Source organism: Podarcis filfolensis (assembly GCF_964270895.1).
Source record: "Podarcis filfolensis genome assembly, chromosome: 4".
Classification (NCBI taxonomy): domain Eukaryota; kingdom Metazoa; phylum Chordata; class Lepidosauria; order Squamata; family Lacertidae; genus Podarcis; species Podarcis filfolensis.
In genome coordinates this window covers 76,560,165-76,575,886 of record NC_139607.1, presented here as the reverse complement: position 1 = coordinate 76,575,886, position 15,722 = coordinate 76,560,165, and the positions used below count along the sequence as shown (strand labels likewise).

The 15,722-nt window shown below is 41.9% G+C and overlaps 1 protein-coding gene across 6 annotated transcripts in view; it reads left to right on the top strand.

Moving 5' to 3' along the window:
• NBEA (neurobeachin) overlaps window positions 1-15,722 on the top strand; it is a 361,568-nt gene that overhangs the window by 80,378 nt on the left and 265,468 nt on the right. For 2 of the 6 annotated variants that reach the window (XM_083608943.1, XM_083608945.1), the window contains exons 25-28: window positions 9,856-10,036; window positions 11,488-11,618; window positions 12,317-12,424; window positions 13,810-13,978. In XM_083608943.1, the coding sequence (XP_083465069.1) occupies window positions 9,856-10,036; window positions 11,488-11,618; window positions 12,317-12,424; window positions 13,810-13,978 (589 nt within the window). Of the gene's footprint in view, window positions 1-9,835; window positions 10,037-11,487; window positions 11,619-12,316; window positions 12,425-13,809; window positions 13,979-15,722 lie in introns of those variants that run through there. The other 4 variants (XM_083608941.1, XM_083608940.1, XM_083608944.1 and 1 more) reach the window with 3 other exon arrangements.

Here is a 15,722-nt window from a genome sequence, read left to right as displayed (position 1 = left end):
AAATGATATTTATTGGAAAGAAGGTTTTTTTTAAAAAAAAATTACACACACACAAAGAAAAAACAAGACAGAAAAATAAAAATAAAAAATAAAACCATCATTCTCAGATTCCCCACTTTCAATACCTTCTTTCTTTGACCTCCTCCTCCTTCCTTTTCTTGTATCCTGATTAATAATGATCGCAGCAAATCCTTTCCTTAATTCATAATATTCTGTCATTACATTACCTTAATCTATTTTCATCTTATCATATAGAAACCTTAAAGTTTAAAGCTTAAATCTTATTTTTACCAACTTCTCCTAACCATAACATTCTTACCTAATTCTTTAGACATTTTTACAAGAGCCAAGTAATTTCATTTCAACATTTTTCTAACATTCATTAATTTTATAGAACAATCTTAATTATATATATATAAAAAAGAGAAAAACAATCCAATCTTCATCCAGCGTCCCTTCCTCCTGGTCCCGGGCTTTGTCAGTCCTTTTTAACCTATTAATCTAGCACATTAACCTGGTAACCTTATATCCGAGGCCCTCAAGTCTCTTCCATGTCCCTTCCGCAGCTCTTCTTCATATTTTCCTTTCATTCTCGGGAACTCCAGCTTGGTAATGTTTTGGACCCTTTTCAACAAATCAGCCCCTTTTCCATAGACCAGACTGGACTCCATATGGTATTTAAAAACATGTTCCAGATTCCCTCCAAAATTGAGAGCCCCCACAGCTCCAGACATCAGACGGCCCATTGCCAGACTCAAAAAGTCCAAATCTCCCTGTAAAGGGGGGGGTCTATCCAGCCCCCCATTTCCAAACCTAACCAAACTTTATCTTTCCAAGTCTGGTTTTTTCCAAGTTCATTTGTCAACTCCAAAAATTTATGTTCCTGCTGGGCCGCTGCTCCCTCCATCTCTGGCGCCCAAGATTCAGCAACATCCTCTTCTTTCAGTTCTGTCATGGCACACACCTGTTTTAGTTCCTGGGTGGGCTCCATATAATTTCCCACTACCTGTTCAAGGGTTCTGGCTGCATTAGTCATTAAATCCGTCTTCTGGCTTAACTGATCCAATAGGGCATTTATTTTACAGAAAGCACCCAACAGTGCTTCTGAAGACATTGTCCTGCAAGGTCACAAATCCTTTCCCACAGTTGTAATCTGAGACAGCTGCAAACTCCCAGAAATTAGTTACAATTTCACAGTCCCCCTCTAGGGGGAAAGCTTCTAGTTGTTCTTTCTTTTGATAACAATAGCAACAAAGTTTCTTTTTTATGATATTTTGTCCATATTTGTTCTTTTAAAATGCGAAAGGAAACAATGGAATCACTATGTTTCTCTTCTCTTAACTATCTGTCAGAGACATTTGTTTCTGGTCAATGAGCTTCAAACGTAAATTCTGACACCCCGCTCCAGGATCAGGACGGTGGAAAATTACTTTGCTTTAAACTCACTTCTGCAGGTTTAAACAGCCCAAAAAAGATCCCCCTTCTTCTCCTGCTGCCGAAGGGGGGTTCAGCGATTTTAAATGATGAAAGCCAATCCTTTAAAAGTTATTTTCAAAGCTCTAGTTTACGTTGTCTTTGCTTTGTTCTGCCTACAAGGAAACGGAAGGCTGACTTCCTGTTTAGACCTTCCCGTTTCAGTACCAAATTAGGGTAAATTTTAAGTCCAAATTCCTTTCTATTTCGCCAGTTCTTAATTCAAGACCAATTATTCAGTGTTTCAGTACTCACGGGTAGTTATTTTAGATGCCAAATTGCCCAGGAAAAAGGCAGCGCTCTCCGGTAACGGCTATACGGCTCCGCTCCGCAGAAAAAGCAATTGACTCACAGCACCGCGCAACTTCCCCCTCGTCGCTTCGGAGCCCGTTAGTGGGTTCCTTTGCGGGTTGGGGGGGCGCTAAGGGTGCCCGCTGAGTCCCACGGTCACAGGCTTCATCCGCCTGTGATTTCCAGAAGGGTCCCCGCTTTGCCGTAGCGGAAAAGACCCGTTTCATGCGGAGCTGGTCCCTCCAATTCAGAGGGAGTCCGCCATTACCGATGGCGCCACTTTGATGGAGGGGTTGCCTTTGAAGGTAGGGAGTGGGTGGTGCTGTGGTCTAAACTACTGATAATAATAATAATAATAATAATAATAATAATAATAATAATAATAATAATTTATTTATACCCCGCCCATCTGGCTGGGCCTCCCCAGCCACTCTGGGCAGCTTCCATAGAAACCAAAATACAGTAAAATATCACACGTTAAAAACTTCCCTGAACAGGGCTGCCTTAAGATGTCTTCTGAATGTCAGGTAGTTGTTTATCGCTTTGACATCTGCTGGAAGGGGTTCCACAGGGCGGGCGCCACTACCGAGAAGGCCCTCTGCCTGGTTCCCTGTAGCTTTGCTTCTCGCAATGAGGGAACCGCCAGAAGGCCCTCGGCACTGGACCTCAGCGTCCGGGCAGAATAATGGGGGTGGAGACGCTCCTTCAGGTATACTGGACCGAGGCCGTTTAGGGCTTTAAAGGTCAGCACCAACACTTTGAATTGTGCTCGGAAACGTACTGGGAGCCAATGTAGGTCTTTCAAGACCGGTGTTATATGGTCTCGGCGGCCGCCCCCAGTCACCAGTCTAGCTGCTGCATTCTGGATTAGTTGTAGTTTCCGAGTCACCTTCAAAGGTAGCCCCACGTAGAGTGCATTGCAGTAGTCCAAGCGGGAGATAACCAGAGCATGCACCACTCTGGCGAGACAGTCCGCCGGCAGATAGGGTCTCAGCCTACGTACCAGATGGAGCTGGTAAACAGCTGCCCTGGACACAGATTTGACCTGTGCCTCCATGGACAGCTGTGAGTCCAAAATGACTCCCAGGCTGCGCACCTGGTCCTTCAGGGGCACAGTTACCCCATTCAGGACCAGGGAATCCTCCACACCTGCCCGCCTCCTCTCCCCCAAAAACAGTACTTCTGTCTTGTCAGGATTCAACCTCAATCTGTTAGCCGCCATCCGTCCTCCAACCGCCTCCAGACACTCACACAGGACCTTCCCCGCCTTCACTGGTTCTGATTTAAAAGAGAGGTAGAGCTGGGTATCATCCGCATACTGATGAACACCCAGCCCAAACCTCCTAATGATCTCTCCCAGCGGCTGCATGTAAATGTTGAAAAGCATGGGGGAGAGGACAGAACCCTGAGGCACCCCACAAGTGAGAGCCCAGGCATCTGAACACTCATCCCCCACCACCACTTTCTGAACACGGCCCAGGAGGAAGGAGCGGAACGACTGTATGACAGTGCCTCCAACTCCCAGCCCCTCAAGACGGTCCAGAAGGATGTTATGGTCAATGGTATCAAACGCCGCTGAGAGATCCAGCAGAACTAGGAAACAGCTCTCACCTTTGTCCCTAGCCCGCCGGAGATCATCAACCAGTGCGACCAAGGCAGTTTCAGTCCCATGATGAGGCCTGAATCCCGACTGGAAGGGATCCAAATGGTCTGCTTCTTCCAGGCGTGCCTGGAGTTGTTCGGCAACCGCTCGCTCAATCACCTTGCCCAAGAATGGAAGATTTGAGACTGGGCGATAGTTGGCCATCGTGGCCGCATCTAAAGATGGTTTTTTAAGAAGCGGTTTAATAACCGCCTCTTTCAGCGGGTCTGGGAAGGCTCCCTCACGGAGGGAAGCATTCACCACCCCACGAAGCCCATCGCCCAGTCCTTCCCGGCTAGCTTTTATAAGCCAGGATGGGCAAGGATCCAGGAGACAGGTGGTTGGTTTCACTCGTCCAAGCAGCCTGTCCACATCCTCGGAGGTAAAAGATTGGAATTGATCCCACTCAACTTGACTAGACAGAACTCTAGCACTCTCCCGCCCTGGCCCTGCTCCCACGGTGGAGTCTACTTCTTCCCGAATCTGAGCGATTTTATCTGCAAAAAACTTTGCAAAATCATTGCAGGAGAACATGTGGCCCATACTGGGCCCCGATGTTGCAGGTGGTTCCGCTAAATTGTGAACCACATGAAAAAGTCTCCTGCTGCTGTTTTCTGCAGATGCAATAGAGGCGGTGAAGAAATTCTTCTTTGCCGTCGCTATCGCCACTTGGTAGGCTCGACGTTGAGCTCTAACCTGTGTCCGGTCAGATTCGGAATGAGTTATCCGCCACCGGCACTCTAGCCGTCTCAACGATTGTTTCATTGCCCTCAGGTCCGTGGAAAACCACGGGGCTGTCCGGGCTCCATGCAATCGGAGAGGGCGCTTCGGAGCCAAACAGTCAATAGCCCTGGTTAACTCCACATTCCAGCGGGCCACCAGGGAATCAGCTGAAAGGCCATTCCACTCTCTGGAAACCATTTGGATCCATTAAGTGGCGGGGGCGGACCATCCGAATTGGTCCCACCTCCCTGCAGAGGGGATGGGTCACAGAGAAGTCCAGTTGCACCAGGAAGTGATCTGACCATGGCACTTCTTTCGTTTCGCTTTTACTTAGTGTCAGATCATCAACATCCATAGAGGTAAACACCAGGTCCAAGGCATGTCCGCGGCTATGGGTTGGGCCAGACTTATTCAGGGACAGCCCCATGGAGGCCATGCTTTCCACGAAGTCCCGAGCGGCCCCTTGTAAGGTCGTGTCGGCATGGATGTTAAAATCCCCTAGGACGACCAAGCTAGGTGTCTCCAGGAGAACATCCGCCACGACCTGAAGCAGCTCGGGCAGGGAAGCCTTGGTGCAGCAGGGAGGTCGGTACACCAAAAGGAATCCTGTACTGCCCCTATTGCCCAACTTCCAGAACATGCACTCGGAAAACTGGGTCTTCCCAATAGGACGCCTGGTGCAAACTAATGACTTCCTAAAAATCACTGCAACCCCCCCTCCCCGCCCACATGACCTGGGTTGCTGTGCGTAAGAGAAACCTGGTGGACAAGCAGCGGCAAGGACAGGCCCATCTGCTTCATCCAACCAAGTCTCTGTTACACATGCCAGGTCAAGTCCTCCATCCATGATCAAGTCATGGATGGCAGTGGTCTTATGAATCATTGACCTGGCATTGCACAGCAGCACTTTCAGGTCATGTGGGTATCCCTTGCTGATTCTAGTATCCATCCGGTCAGGACCAGACCCGGAGGCAGGAATAGTCCTCAGACAACGACTAAACCTGCCCCCTCTGTAATGACATGGTCTAGTCTTAGCGTAACTCCTCCTCCTACCCGTGATCACTGAGATCGGTTGTCCCAGTGCATCCCCCCCTGTGGAACATGCCCCAGCCATTTTGTGGGCTGGGGCCCACTCCCCGGCAGCCCTGACCCCTCCCCCTAAGAACACCTTAAACAAACAAACAAAACCAATAAAACAATACAAACAAACAAAATGTAAAAATTACAAAAACATTAAAAAAATTCCCCAAGCCCAACCAAACATCCATCCCACCCCCCACATACTGAGCCTCTTTGGCTTACTTATCAGAACATTGGCGGTTCGAATCCCCACAACAGAGTGAGCTCCCATTGTTCTGTCCCAGCTGCTGCCAACCTAGCAGTTCGAAAGCACGCCAGTACAAGTAGATAAATAGGTACCGGTGCGGCGGGAAGGTACACGGCGTTTCTGTGTGCTCTGGCTTCCGTCACAGTGTTCTGTTGTGCCAGAAGCGGTTTAGTTATGCTGGCCACATGACCCAGAAGGCTGTCTGTGGACAAACACCAGCTTCCTCAGCCTGAAAGCAAGATGAATGCCACAACCCCATAGTTGCCTTTGACTGGACTTAATTGTCATGGGGTCTTTGTCTTTACCTTCGCCTTTACCTGTCTTTAAAGAATTAAAAGTTTACAAATAGCAAGCCAGCCCCCCCCCCAATTTTGGTAATTCTGACTTCTAGCTTTTACTAAGAAAAACGTATTTATTCTTTGTATTTTTATTGTTTTTCATCTATTTGTGTATATTGAACTGCATAGGTCAAATGATATCTAATTTTAAGTTTGAACTTCAGAGTTTGTTTTCAAGAGGTTGCTTTTAAAAATTAAAACATTCAAATTGTAAAGTAAAATACATGATTTTAGAGTATTAGTTTCTATTTTGCATTGTATTTTTTAATTTGACTGTAACATTTCTTTTTCTTTTTGTTGTGATCTGTTGTCTGCTTTGTCTGTTGCATGTCCAGGGTTCTAAGGTTAGTATTACTGCTACAAGTTTCAGTTCATAGCTTTTACAATTTATTTTATTTCTTATGCATTTTTCAGTTATCCAGCCTTTGATAGAATGAAGTAAATAATATCTGCATTATGAAATTGTTCATAACACTGTAAATATATTGATCTTCAGTCGGAAATGCCATCTTCACAACATATCACAGGGCACCACATGCAATACTTTGATTCAGATGCATCAAAATGTGGGAGGACATACCATCCACTTTGTATTATTGTGCTTTCACCTACATGATCTGTGTTTAGTGGGTGTGTAGTGGATCAAGGGACTTACCGGTAATAAACATGCTGTTGTTTCAGGAAAATACTCATTCAAGATTATTTTTACTGCAGGCCTAGTTTTTATTGGATAAATATCAATGAAAAACCTAAACAAATTGACTGGTTATTTTTTAACTGTTATTTATGCTTGGATTGTTAGCACTTGCATAGTAAAAGATCTGTTTTGAGTATTTACATTGTTTTATGAAATAGGCAACGTTAGCATAGAGTAGACCTTAAAAGAGAGGAGGACAAAGTGTTATCTCCTCCCCAAATTATCTATTTTTGCAGGAAAGAGTTTGGAGGGTACAAAATTTTGTGCTGGGTAGAAGGAAGATATTATCATCACAAACATGGCCAGTCCAAAGCTCTGTATCCACAGTCCAGCTCAATTTGTGGATTTGGGATCATATAAATAAATAGAATTCATTTGCACAGGCCTTATCTTTATGTATTGTGGTGGTTGTTTAGTGTACCGTAGATTCCAGCGTATAAGATGACTTTTTAACCCTGGAAAAGAGGTTTAAAAGTCTGGGGTCGTCTTATACGCCGGGTATGGGTGGCGGGCTCTGCGCCGGGAGAAAGCTGCCTGGCGTGGAACCTGCCCATTGCTTCTTCAGAAGCAGCAGCAGCCGGTGGCAGGCTCCGCTCTGCGCTGGGCGACTTTCTCCCGGCGTGGAGCTGCCCAGCGTATTAGGCGACTGGGCTTATAAGACGAACCCCCAAATTGCAGCTGCCAACTTGGGGGGTCGTCTAATATGCCCAGTCGCCTAATACGCCGGAATCTACGGTATTTATATTCCGGCTTTCTCCCAAGTTGGATCTCCCTTGTTGTTGGATTACAACATTTTAAAACAACTTTATAAAATACAAAGTACAGTCAAACCTCGGTTCTCGAACGGCTCCATTGCTGAACATTTCGGCTCTCGAATGCCAAAACCTGGAAGTAAGCGTTCTGGTTTTCGAATATTTTTCAGAACTCAAACGACTTCCGATGTGCGTTTCTCTTTTTTCCCCATTGAAATTGCTGACAGCCCTTTGATTTTCGGTTTTCGAACATTTCGGAAGTTGAAGGATCATCCGGAATGGATTACGTTCAAAAACTGAGGTTCCACTGCAATAAAAATAAGCTTGTTAAAAGCAACGGAGGCTGTGGGGCAAGCAGACGAAGAATAGAAACTTTGGCTGGGTGCTTGATCTGGCACCTGGATCAAGTTTATATGTTAAATATCATGAGGGACAAGATGGAGATCTGAGGGACCCCGCATGTCAGTGACTATGGGGTTGAACCCAGCATCACTTTCTGAACTTGTCTCTCCAAGAGTGATCAGAGCCACTGTAAAGCAGTGGTCCGAGGTCTCATCTCACAGGCAGTGCAGAAGGATACCACAAATCCTAAGCCTTGCAGGACGACCAAAAAATAGAAGAAACCCATAAGTGGAGGGGGAAGCCTAAAACAATCTATTCAGAGCTGAGAATGCCCAGTGAACATTAAATGTTGACTGATTGATAGGGGTCGAGAAGTGGAAATCTCAGGAGGAAGTGGCTACAAACCTGAACAGGCTCACCATTACAACATTTTGTTGCCCCACTGGTGCACTAACAAAAGTGCATCCTGTTGGAAGTTTTGTAATGTAAGTGAACAATATCTGCATCTAGATGTGCATTTAGGATTCTCTGTATTTTACTGTCCCTTCTTTACAATAGAATGCTGTATGGCCTTCTTGTAAGACAATGCAGTCATCACAAGAGCTGAAGTGTTTCCCCACCAATTTACACTAAATATAAAGCATTTGCTTTATTTTTCGCTCAGTAGTGGTGCCACATCGTTAATTATGATGGTTTGTGTTGTGCCACAACATTGTCATGTTCTCTTTGCGACCCCTGGTTGGCTGGGATGCACTCATGCAGTTTAGGGGAGGGGTGAAAACAAGAGCTGTGAAAAGGAATGAAAAAGGTACAGTTAGGCAGGTGTTTGAAGGGATTTCACATTCCTAAATTTTAAAGAGAAAAATAATTCTAGTTTGCATGTGAAATCTGTTTGGTGAAATAATTACTTAACCAGACAATAAGGGGAGCACGTCCTAAAATCGTTGACTTCTTTCTCCTAACTTTTAATGAGAGCAAAATCAAATCCCAACATATTTGTCAGATTCTCTGTGAAAATGGACCTTCCTATTGAGTTTACATTCTTAAAAACTAACTGTAATTTGTAATTGTGGAACACAATGAGTTTAAATATAAATCAGAGCAAATTTCTTTGGACTTGTTTATAATAGCCTTGGTGTTCTATAGTCCTCCACATATGACTGGGTATAATCTTCAAAATAACTGCTTTGGGTGTAGAGTGGCACTATTAATAATGTTTTTCTGGGATAGTTGCAACATAACAGTTGGCACTTATACCACTTTTGGAAGTGATCCTGTGACTTTGTGGACATGGAAAAGGATGGATTTTCCAGTTACGGTCTTGTAAACAGGATTTAGTCGCAAGATTGCCCTTGGATTGCTAAATAATTTAATTGTAACTTTTGCGTATACATGCACTCATAGGAACAATCTGACAAGTCATTGCATGAAATAAATGTGTGTGTGGGTGGGTGTGTGGGTGTGATAGATATACTTTATGTATGTGTGCGGGGATTGATTTCACCCCCAGAGGCGCATTCCATTTTCTCTCGAGACAGACAGATGCCAACAACAACATATATTTAATTTTGTAGGGCTAACAAATAGGACACCCTGCAGTAAATCCCACTTAGTAAAAAATAATAATCACCCTAGTGTAAAATTCCAATATGTATTGGAATAGTTTTTATTTTTTTTATCACTTGTTTGCTGCCGTGTGTTCATTTGGAAGGAAGGGATATAAATTTAATAAACAAAATATTAGATTGTATAATCAGTTGTGACTTTACTCACCTCATGACAGTGTCTTGGCAATCATATTTGTTTCTCCTCGTACTCCAAGAATAAATTAAATTATGCTTTATGTCCACTTTTCAAAGAATGCTTTCCCAAGTGTACCTCAAAGATAGAACAAGATTATATTTTGCGTGGGCTATGCATCTTCTCTTAATTCCCCAACGATGCAGGAAAGATATAGCAGCTCTACGAGTCCTCCTTGTCCTGTGCTTCTGTTTCTTAATATGGACAATTTACAGATAGACAAAATTGAGAACTCTTTCTGCATTGTCTCACACACTCATAGTGCTTTGGCTCATATGAGTAGCATTAGTTTACTTACCAGTATAGGAACTTTGTATTACCTAATATGGCATGCAAATGTGAATCCATCTCTTCTCATGCCCATTTCTATACTGTTTGTGTTCAGTTTAATCGGAGATTGTTTTGGTATATTTCATGCGTTCAAATGTGTGATAGATTTAGGAGTCTAATGTAATGATTTTCTTTTAAAGACTGAATTGGAGAACATTGAAGTAACTCAGGGTATGTCAGCAGAGACAGCAGTGACTTTCCTCAGCCGCCTGATGGCTATGGTTGATGTACTAGTATTTGCCAGCTCGCTAAATTTTAGTGAAATTGAAGCTGAAAAAAACATGTCTTCTGGAGGCTTAATGCGACAGTGCCTAAGGCTTGGTAAGTTTGCATGGAACAGCTCAGTGCATTAAATAATTACTTACAGATCAACGAAATGAGGCTGCAGTAAAAAAGAAAAAAAAAGAAAGAAAGAAAAAAGCCAAAGCTGACCTGCTTTTGATACTATGGGTTCCAAAAATCTAGAAGTCTGTGCAGTTGAGAATATCTGCTTATTCTCTTCAACACCACCATTAATGTTTATTATGCCAATTAGCAAAATTTTTGAACATACGTTCATTTGCTCTGTAGAACTGTTCGTAGCTTCTACCTTTTAAAAAATTCTGTATTTTGTTGTGTTTGAAGAAAATTGCATCCAGCCCAGGTTAAGATAACAAGTATTTCTCTACGTAGCAGAACTGTTCAAACTATAGCAAGAGCGCTTTATGTTATTATACATAGTATTCTTAAAAGTTGTACATTTTCCACATATACTAAAAAAGCTAACATGATTGCTGCAAAAGGAAGATAATGTGTTACATGCTGTGAGACATAAAAAGCGGAACTTGTTAGTTTGAAGGAGCCTTGGTTATGGTGCATGACAAGCATACTGGCATGCTAATGGATCCCTCATTCTATTCCTCTGTTGATGACTATATTTAGCTCACCATTCTCCTTAAAATGTTTTATTTGGACTCCTTCCCATATACACAATCAAGATTAAAATTACAATCCTCTTCTGACTATCTCTTCTGTCAGTTTCATGCATGCTTATATGAAACTGCCTAATATTGTTAGGTCATCAGTAACCCTAGGCAACGTTGTGTACTCTAGCTGTGGGCCTCTCCAAATCAGAGATGATTTCAAGCCCTGTAACTTCTCTCATTTTCACTAATAATTGCGGCAACTTCAGACCTTCTGCATGCATTGTATATGCTCCAGCACTAAACCGTGTCCTCTCATCTATAGCCAATCACTTGATGGTCTTCTATCATTTTACCTCTGTGCTTTCTGTCATCCATTCCTTATGCCTCAAATGGCATAGTTCTCTATTTGCCGGGCATCCTCCTTCTTCAGGATCGCCTTATCAGGACTACCCTAGCTTCACTTTGTATGCTGCTCTTCTTTCATCTGACCCTCCTCAATCAATTCAGATACTAGTCCTCAACCACTTTCCCATCTCCATCAATTACAAATTGCAAAAGCATAAGGAGGGTTCATTTAAATGTGTTCTCTACTATGCTGTGTATATTGTTGCTGCTCATTTAGTGTTCAACAGTAGTATCTTATCTGAATAATATTAAATACACATGATTAAGAGATTAGTATATTTAACTCTGCCTCAGTTTTTGCATTAGTGCATAGAGATGCTGTTGCAAAATCCAGCGTTTATGTCATGAAAGGGTAACATATTATGGCAGATCTCAGGCACTAGGATACAATATTTTTTTCATTGTTGCTTTAAGAATTTCATTAAGATTGGTATTCCAATGCTATTTTTTAAACCTTTTTAGTTTGCTGTGTTGCTGTGCGAAACTGTTTGGAATGTCGACAGAGACAGAGAGAAAGGGTAAATAAATCTTCACTAATCAGCAGTAAAACTCAGGAGACTCTTCAGGGTATAAGTGCAACTACTACCGCTAAGGTAAACTATTAAAATAATATATACCATTGCATAAAATGAATGAATTGGAAATAATTACAATGTGTCATATAATATTTTAAATTGGTTATGATGATTTGTCACTTTGGTAAAACAGAAGTTACTCCCTTCTGTAAATCCAGAGGGGGCAGTCTTTACAACAGAAAAGCACTTCTTCCTGGTCAGGAGACAAGAACAGTCTTCTGATTTTCCCAGGGGAAAGTTCTGCTTAGCCTTATTACCATGGCTGTTCTGAACTATTATATGGGCCTAGTTTTTTTCCCTTGGAGTCTGTAAGCAGGGTATTAGTGGAGATGATAAAGTGGTAGAGAAAGTTAAAGATCATATATGAAGTTTTCTTTTTAAGTTAAAATCTTCACTGTTCTTTGTAGTCTCTACTTGTATTGGTGAGAAATTTGTGTTTGTTTAAGCAGATTTCATTTGAGTAACCTTATACAAAGCAGGTGAATCACTTATATAGTGGAGCTTTGAGAAGTGTACCTGGAATGTAAGTGAGACACTTTAAAGGTTTTTTGACATTAAAGGTCCCTTTCTGTGTTTTAGAGAACTTCATAAAGCTTACAATACCATATTTTATCTATGAAACAAGATGATACATACAAAGACATACACACACGTAGGAACAGCTGAGTATTTTGAGCTTGAACCTTTCTGAAAATATATAACTATTGTGTGTTTAGACTCCACTGGAAAATGTTCCTGGTAACCTATCGCCTATTAAAGATCCCGATAGACTTCTTCAGGATGTAGATATTAATCGTCTGCGAGCAGTTGTATTTCGTGATGTGGTGAGTACTATCATTGGCAGCTTTTCTTAAAGGATTTCTTGCCTGTGTAATGTCCATGGGAGAGAAACAAGGGTATTTGTAAATCTACGCTATGCATCCTTTTTTCTTAAAATAGTAATTATGCATGTATATGTGGAACATCTTTCTTTAATAAATTATTTTTATACTGGGAGCTGTTATCTAATCCCCTAAGTAAAGATGACTTCATCCACTTTTTGAAATTTAACATCCTTGGTGACTTGATCAGATTTAGCAAGATCAAGAACCTTGCATGGACAGGTTATTTTTGGGATTGTAAGAGACTCTTTTATCTTAAAAAAGTACTTTATTCAGTAAAAGGTATTCCTTTGAATTGTTAAACTATACCATGGAGCTAATTTAAAGTTTAAAACTTAAGCTGAGCTAAAAGTTGTACCTTGAAAATTTTGGGCTTAAAATTACATATTGAGGATGGGGAAAGGTTCAGGGGAAAATAGTTGGGAAAGGGTTTTTTTGCAGGCAGGGGCTCACTGCTTTGAAGCAGTTCCACTCTCTCTTTAATTTGCTGCGCCAAGCACTGGCAGAGCTCCTCTTGGTGGCCACCACGACGTAGTGTTGTTCTGAGGGGATATTGTTGAAGGCAAAAAAGGGTGGCAAGCAGCTTCGAGATGGGCTCAGCTGCCACTTGCCTAAACCCTCACTGGTAACTGATAAGCCAATGAATTGCCCACTCCCGGTTTCCAAAACAGCTCTTCCAAATTCGCAGCTTGTGAATTGGGGTCATTTTTAATCAGGCCTAAAACAAAACCTCCATTAGAAACTACTGTAGAAACCACATTTAGGTATACACGCTTCCTGCTGAGATGTGTATGTCTCTTTATTTCTTTATTATGAATGCCTATTGATATATATCTTTATATCTCTGTATATCCAGTCACAAATTCCCAGTGAGATGAAAATGTGAAATCGTCCTTAGGCAATTATAGTTCTTGTAGGGGCAACAGCTCAAGGGGGCTGAGACTTTTGCCCCCCTATTTTTTTGAGATAGGGTCACCCCCCATGTCCCCAAAAATCGGGGTGGTGTAGAGTGAGTGTGGAACCAAGTGCGGCACTGCTTCAATGGACTCCTCCTCCTCCTCCTCCTGCCATGGAGGGGAAGGAGAGTCGAAGCAGCCTCATGGCAGTGGCAGGAGACATAAGAGCCACTGGCCACTGAAGTCACATTGCCACTGAATTCAGTTCTGCCCCTGGCTCCTCCCAACTTCCTGACATTGTGTCAGACCCCCAATTTCCCTTGCAAGCTAGTGCCTCTGGTCTTTGGCAGTACAGTTTTCAGTCTAGAAACATTTGTTAAGTGTGACAGGACATGTTGAGTATTTTAATTGTATTCTATGATTTTTCCACAGGACGATAGCAAGCAGGCTCAGTTTTTAGCTTTGGCTGTTGTTTACTTCATTTCTGTGTTGATGGTCTCCAAGTATCGGGACATACTCGAACCTCAACGAGAAACTGCAAGGTCTGGAATCCAGGCAGGTAGAAATATCAGGCAGGAAATAAATTCACCAACAAGTACAGGTACCAGTGTTTTTCTGTTTATGTTGCATAATTTTTTAGACAATGGATACTTGACTATAGAAAAAAAAGTTCAAATGATACCTATTAACCTTATTCAGTTTCTGACTGATCTTGTTTTCTTTAAGTTGTTTTGAGAATATTTCTGCTTTCTTGGTCTGGTTTGTCATTCCTAGCATTGGTTGGCCATTGTCTTGGATTATAGGAGACAGGCTGTCAAAAGTTCTGTTATCTTCCGATATCGTACCTCTCTGTAGTATACATTTAATCAATTGCTCCTCTGCAATGGAGCTAGAGACAAATATTTTTTAAAAAATGTTAATTTAATTTATATTTAACTTGCCATGTGGTTTTAATTAAGCTCACAAGTGATGTGATTTTTCTCAGTTCCCTCCACACTTTGTGCCACATTAGTGGCTGGGTATTTTTGCATAAAAGGCACCATAGCTAAGCAGTGCAGAAGATCAATTCCCGGCTCACCACTCAAAAAAAGAAAAAAAGGATAGTGTGGGAATTGCCCCTGCCTAAAACCAGGAGAGTTTCTGCCTGTTTGGCTTGACAATACTGGACTGGGTGGACAGATAATCCCACCTGATATAAGGCATTTTATGTGCACTGATGATTAATGTGAGACTTACCCATCCCTTTTTACCAGTGATGGAAAATTGGAGTGCATCAGTGCATTTATGTTGAATGGATTTTGAAAGGAAGACCAACATATGATGGCAGTGGTGTCCAACTTTGCATAGCAAAGTCCTTAGTTTTAATTCAGTACCAGCTCAAAAAAGCTTTTAAAGAAGTTAAGTGTCTTCATGGTCCTCTGTCTTTCTTTGGTAGTCTGTGCACTATAAGATGAGATTGGGTCAAACTATCTTAGGAGTGACTTTCAGTTTTTTGGAGGAGAAACAGTGTGTATGTATCTATATCTACATAGCTATCTACAGTTTCTACTATCTATCTATCATCTATCTATCATCTATTAACTACATATAAGGTTTACTTTAACTTTGTTTACTTTTATGCATTCATTTTTTCAGTTTTGCATAACTTCAAAAGAGAATCCTCTTCAGAGTGCAAGTCTTGTAAAATATTCAATATACTGAAAACAGCTTCTATATGTCATAAAATTGTTTTTTTAAATTAATCTTTTTAAAGTAAGGTCAATACAGGTGCATTCTTAGTTTCTCTGTGGTCTAAAATGCTTCTTAAAAGTTATTTATTGCTTCGGCCACTCCGGGGAATCCTGCTTTTTATGATTGAGTAGACAAGCCTATGAAATCTTATATCTAATAGTTAGCTTTTATTCCTGTTTAGTTCCTTAGGTATTTACAGTTCCTCATTTTTTTTTGCACGGACAAAATTAGTAATTAACATGGTTATCAATTTGCCAAGTTAAACTAGTGCTTCAGCTGGATTTTTATCAGTTGAAGAAGCTGTCAGGAGTTTTCATTTATCAGTTGAAGAAGCTGTCATTGAGATTGTTTCTGCATCGCATACCATATTAATCTGAGAACCATAGGCCATATTCAGTTACTCAGTTCCATAAGCAGAATCCAGAGCTAGACCTTCCACTAGTTCAGCAGAGCCTTCTTCCCTTTCCTACTCCCCGCATGCCCTCTGTGCCTCCCCAAATTTGCTTTGCAGTGTTGGGAGAACCCCTAGCAGAACACACAGGGAAATTGTTCCATAGGGCAAGCAGAAATGCTTGTGCTGATGGAGTGATCTCCTTAGCACTACATTGAATCCC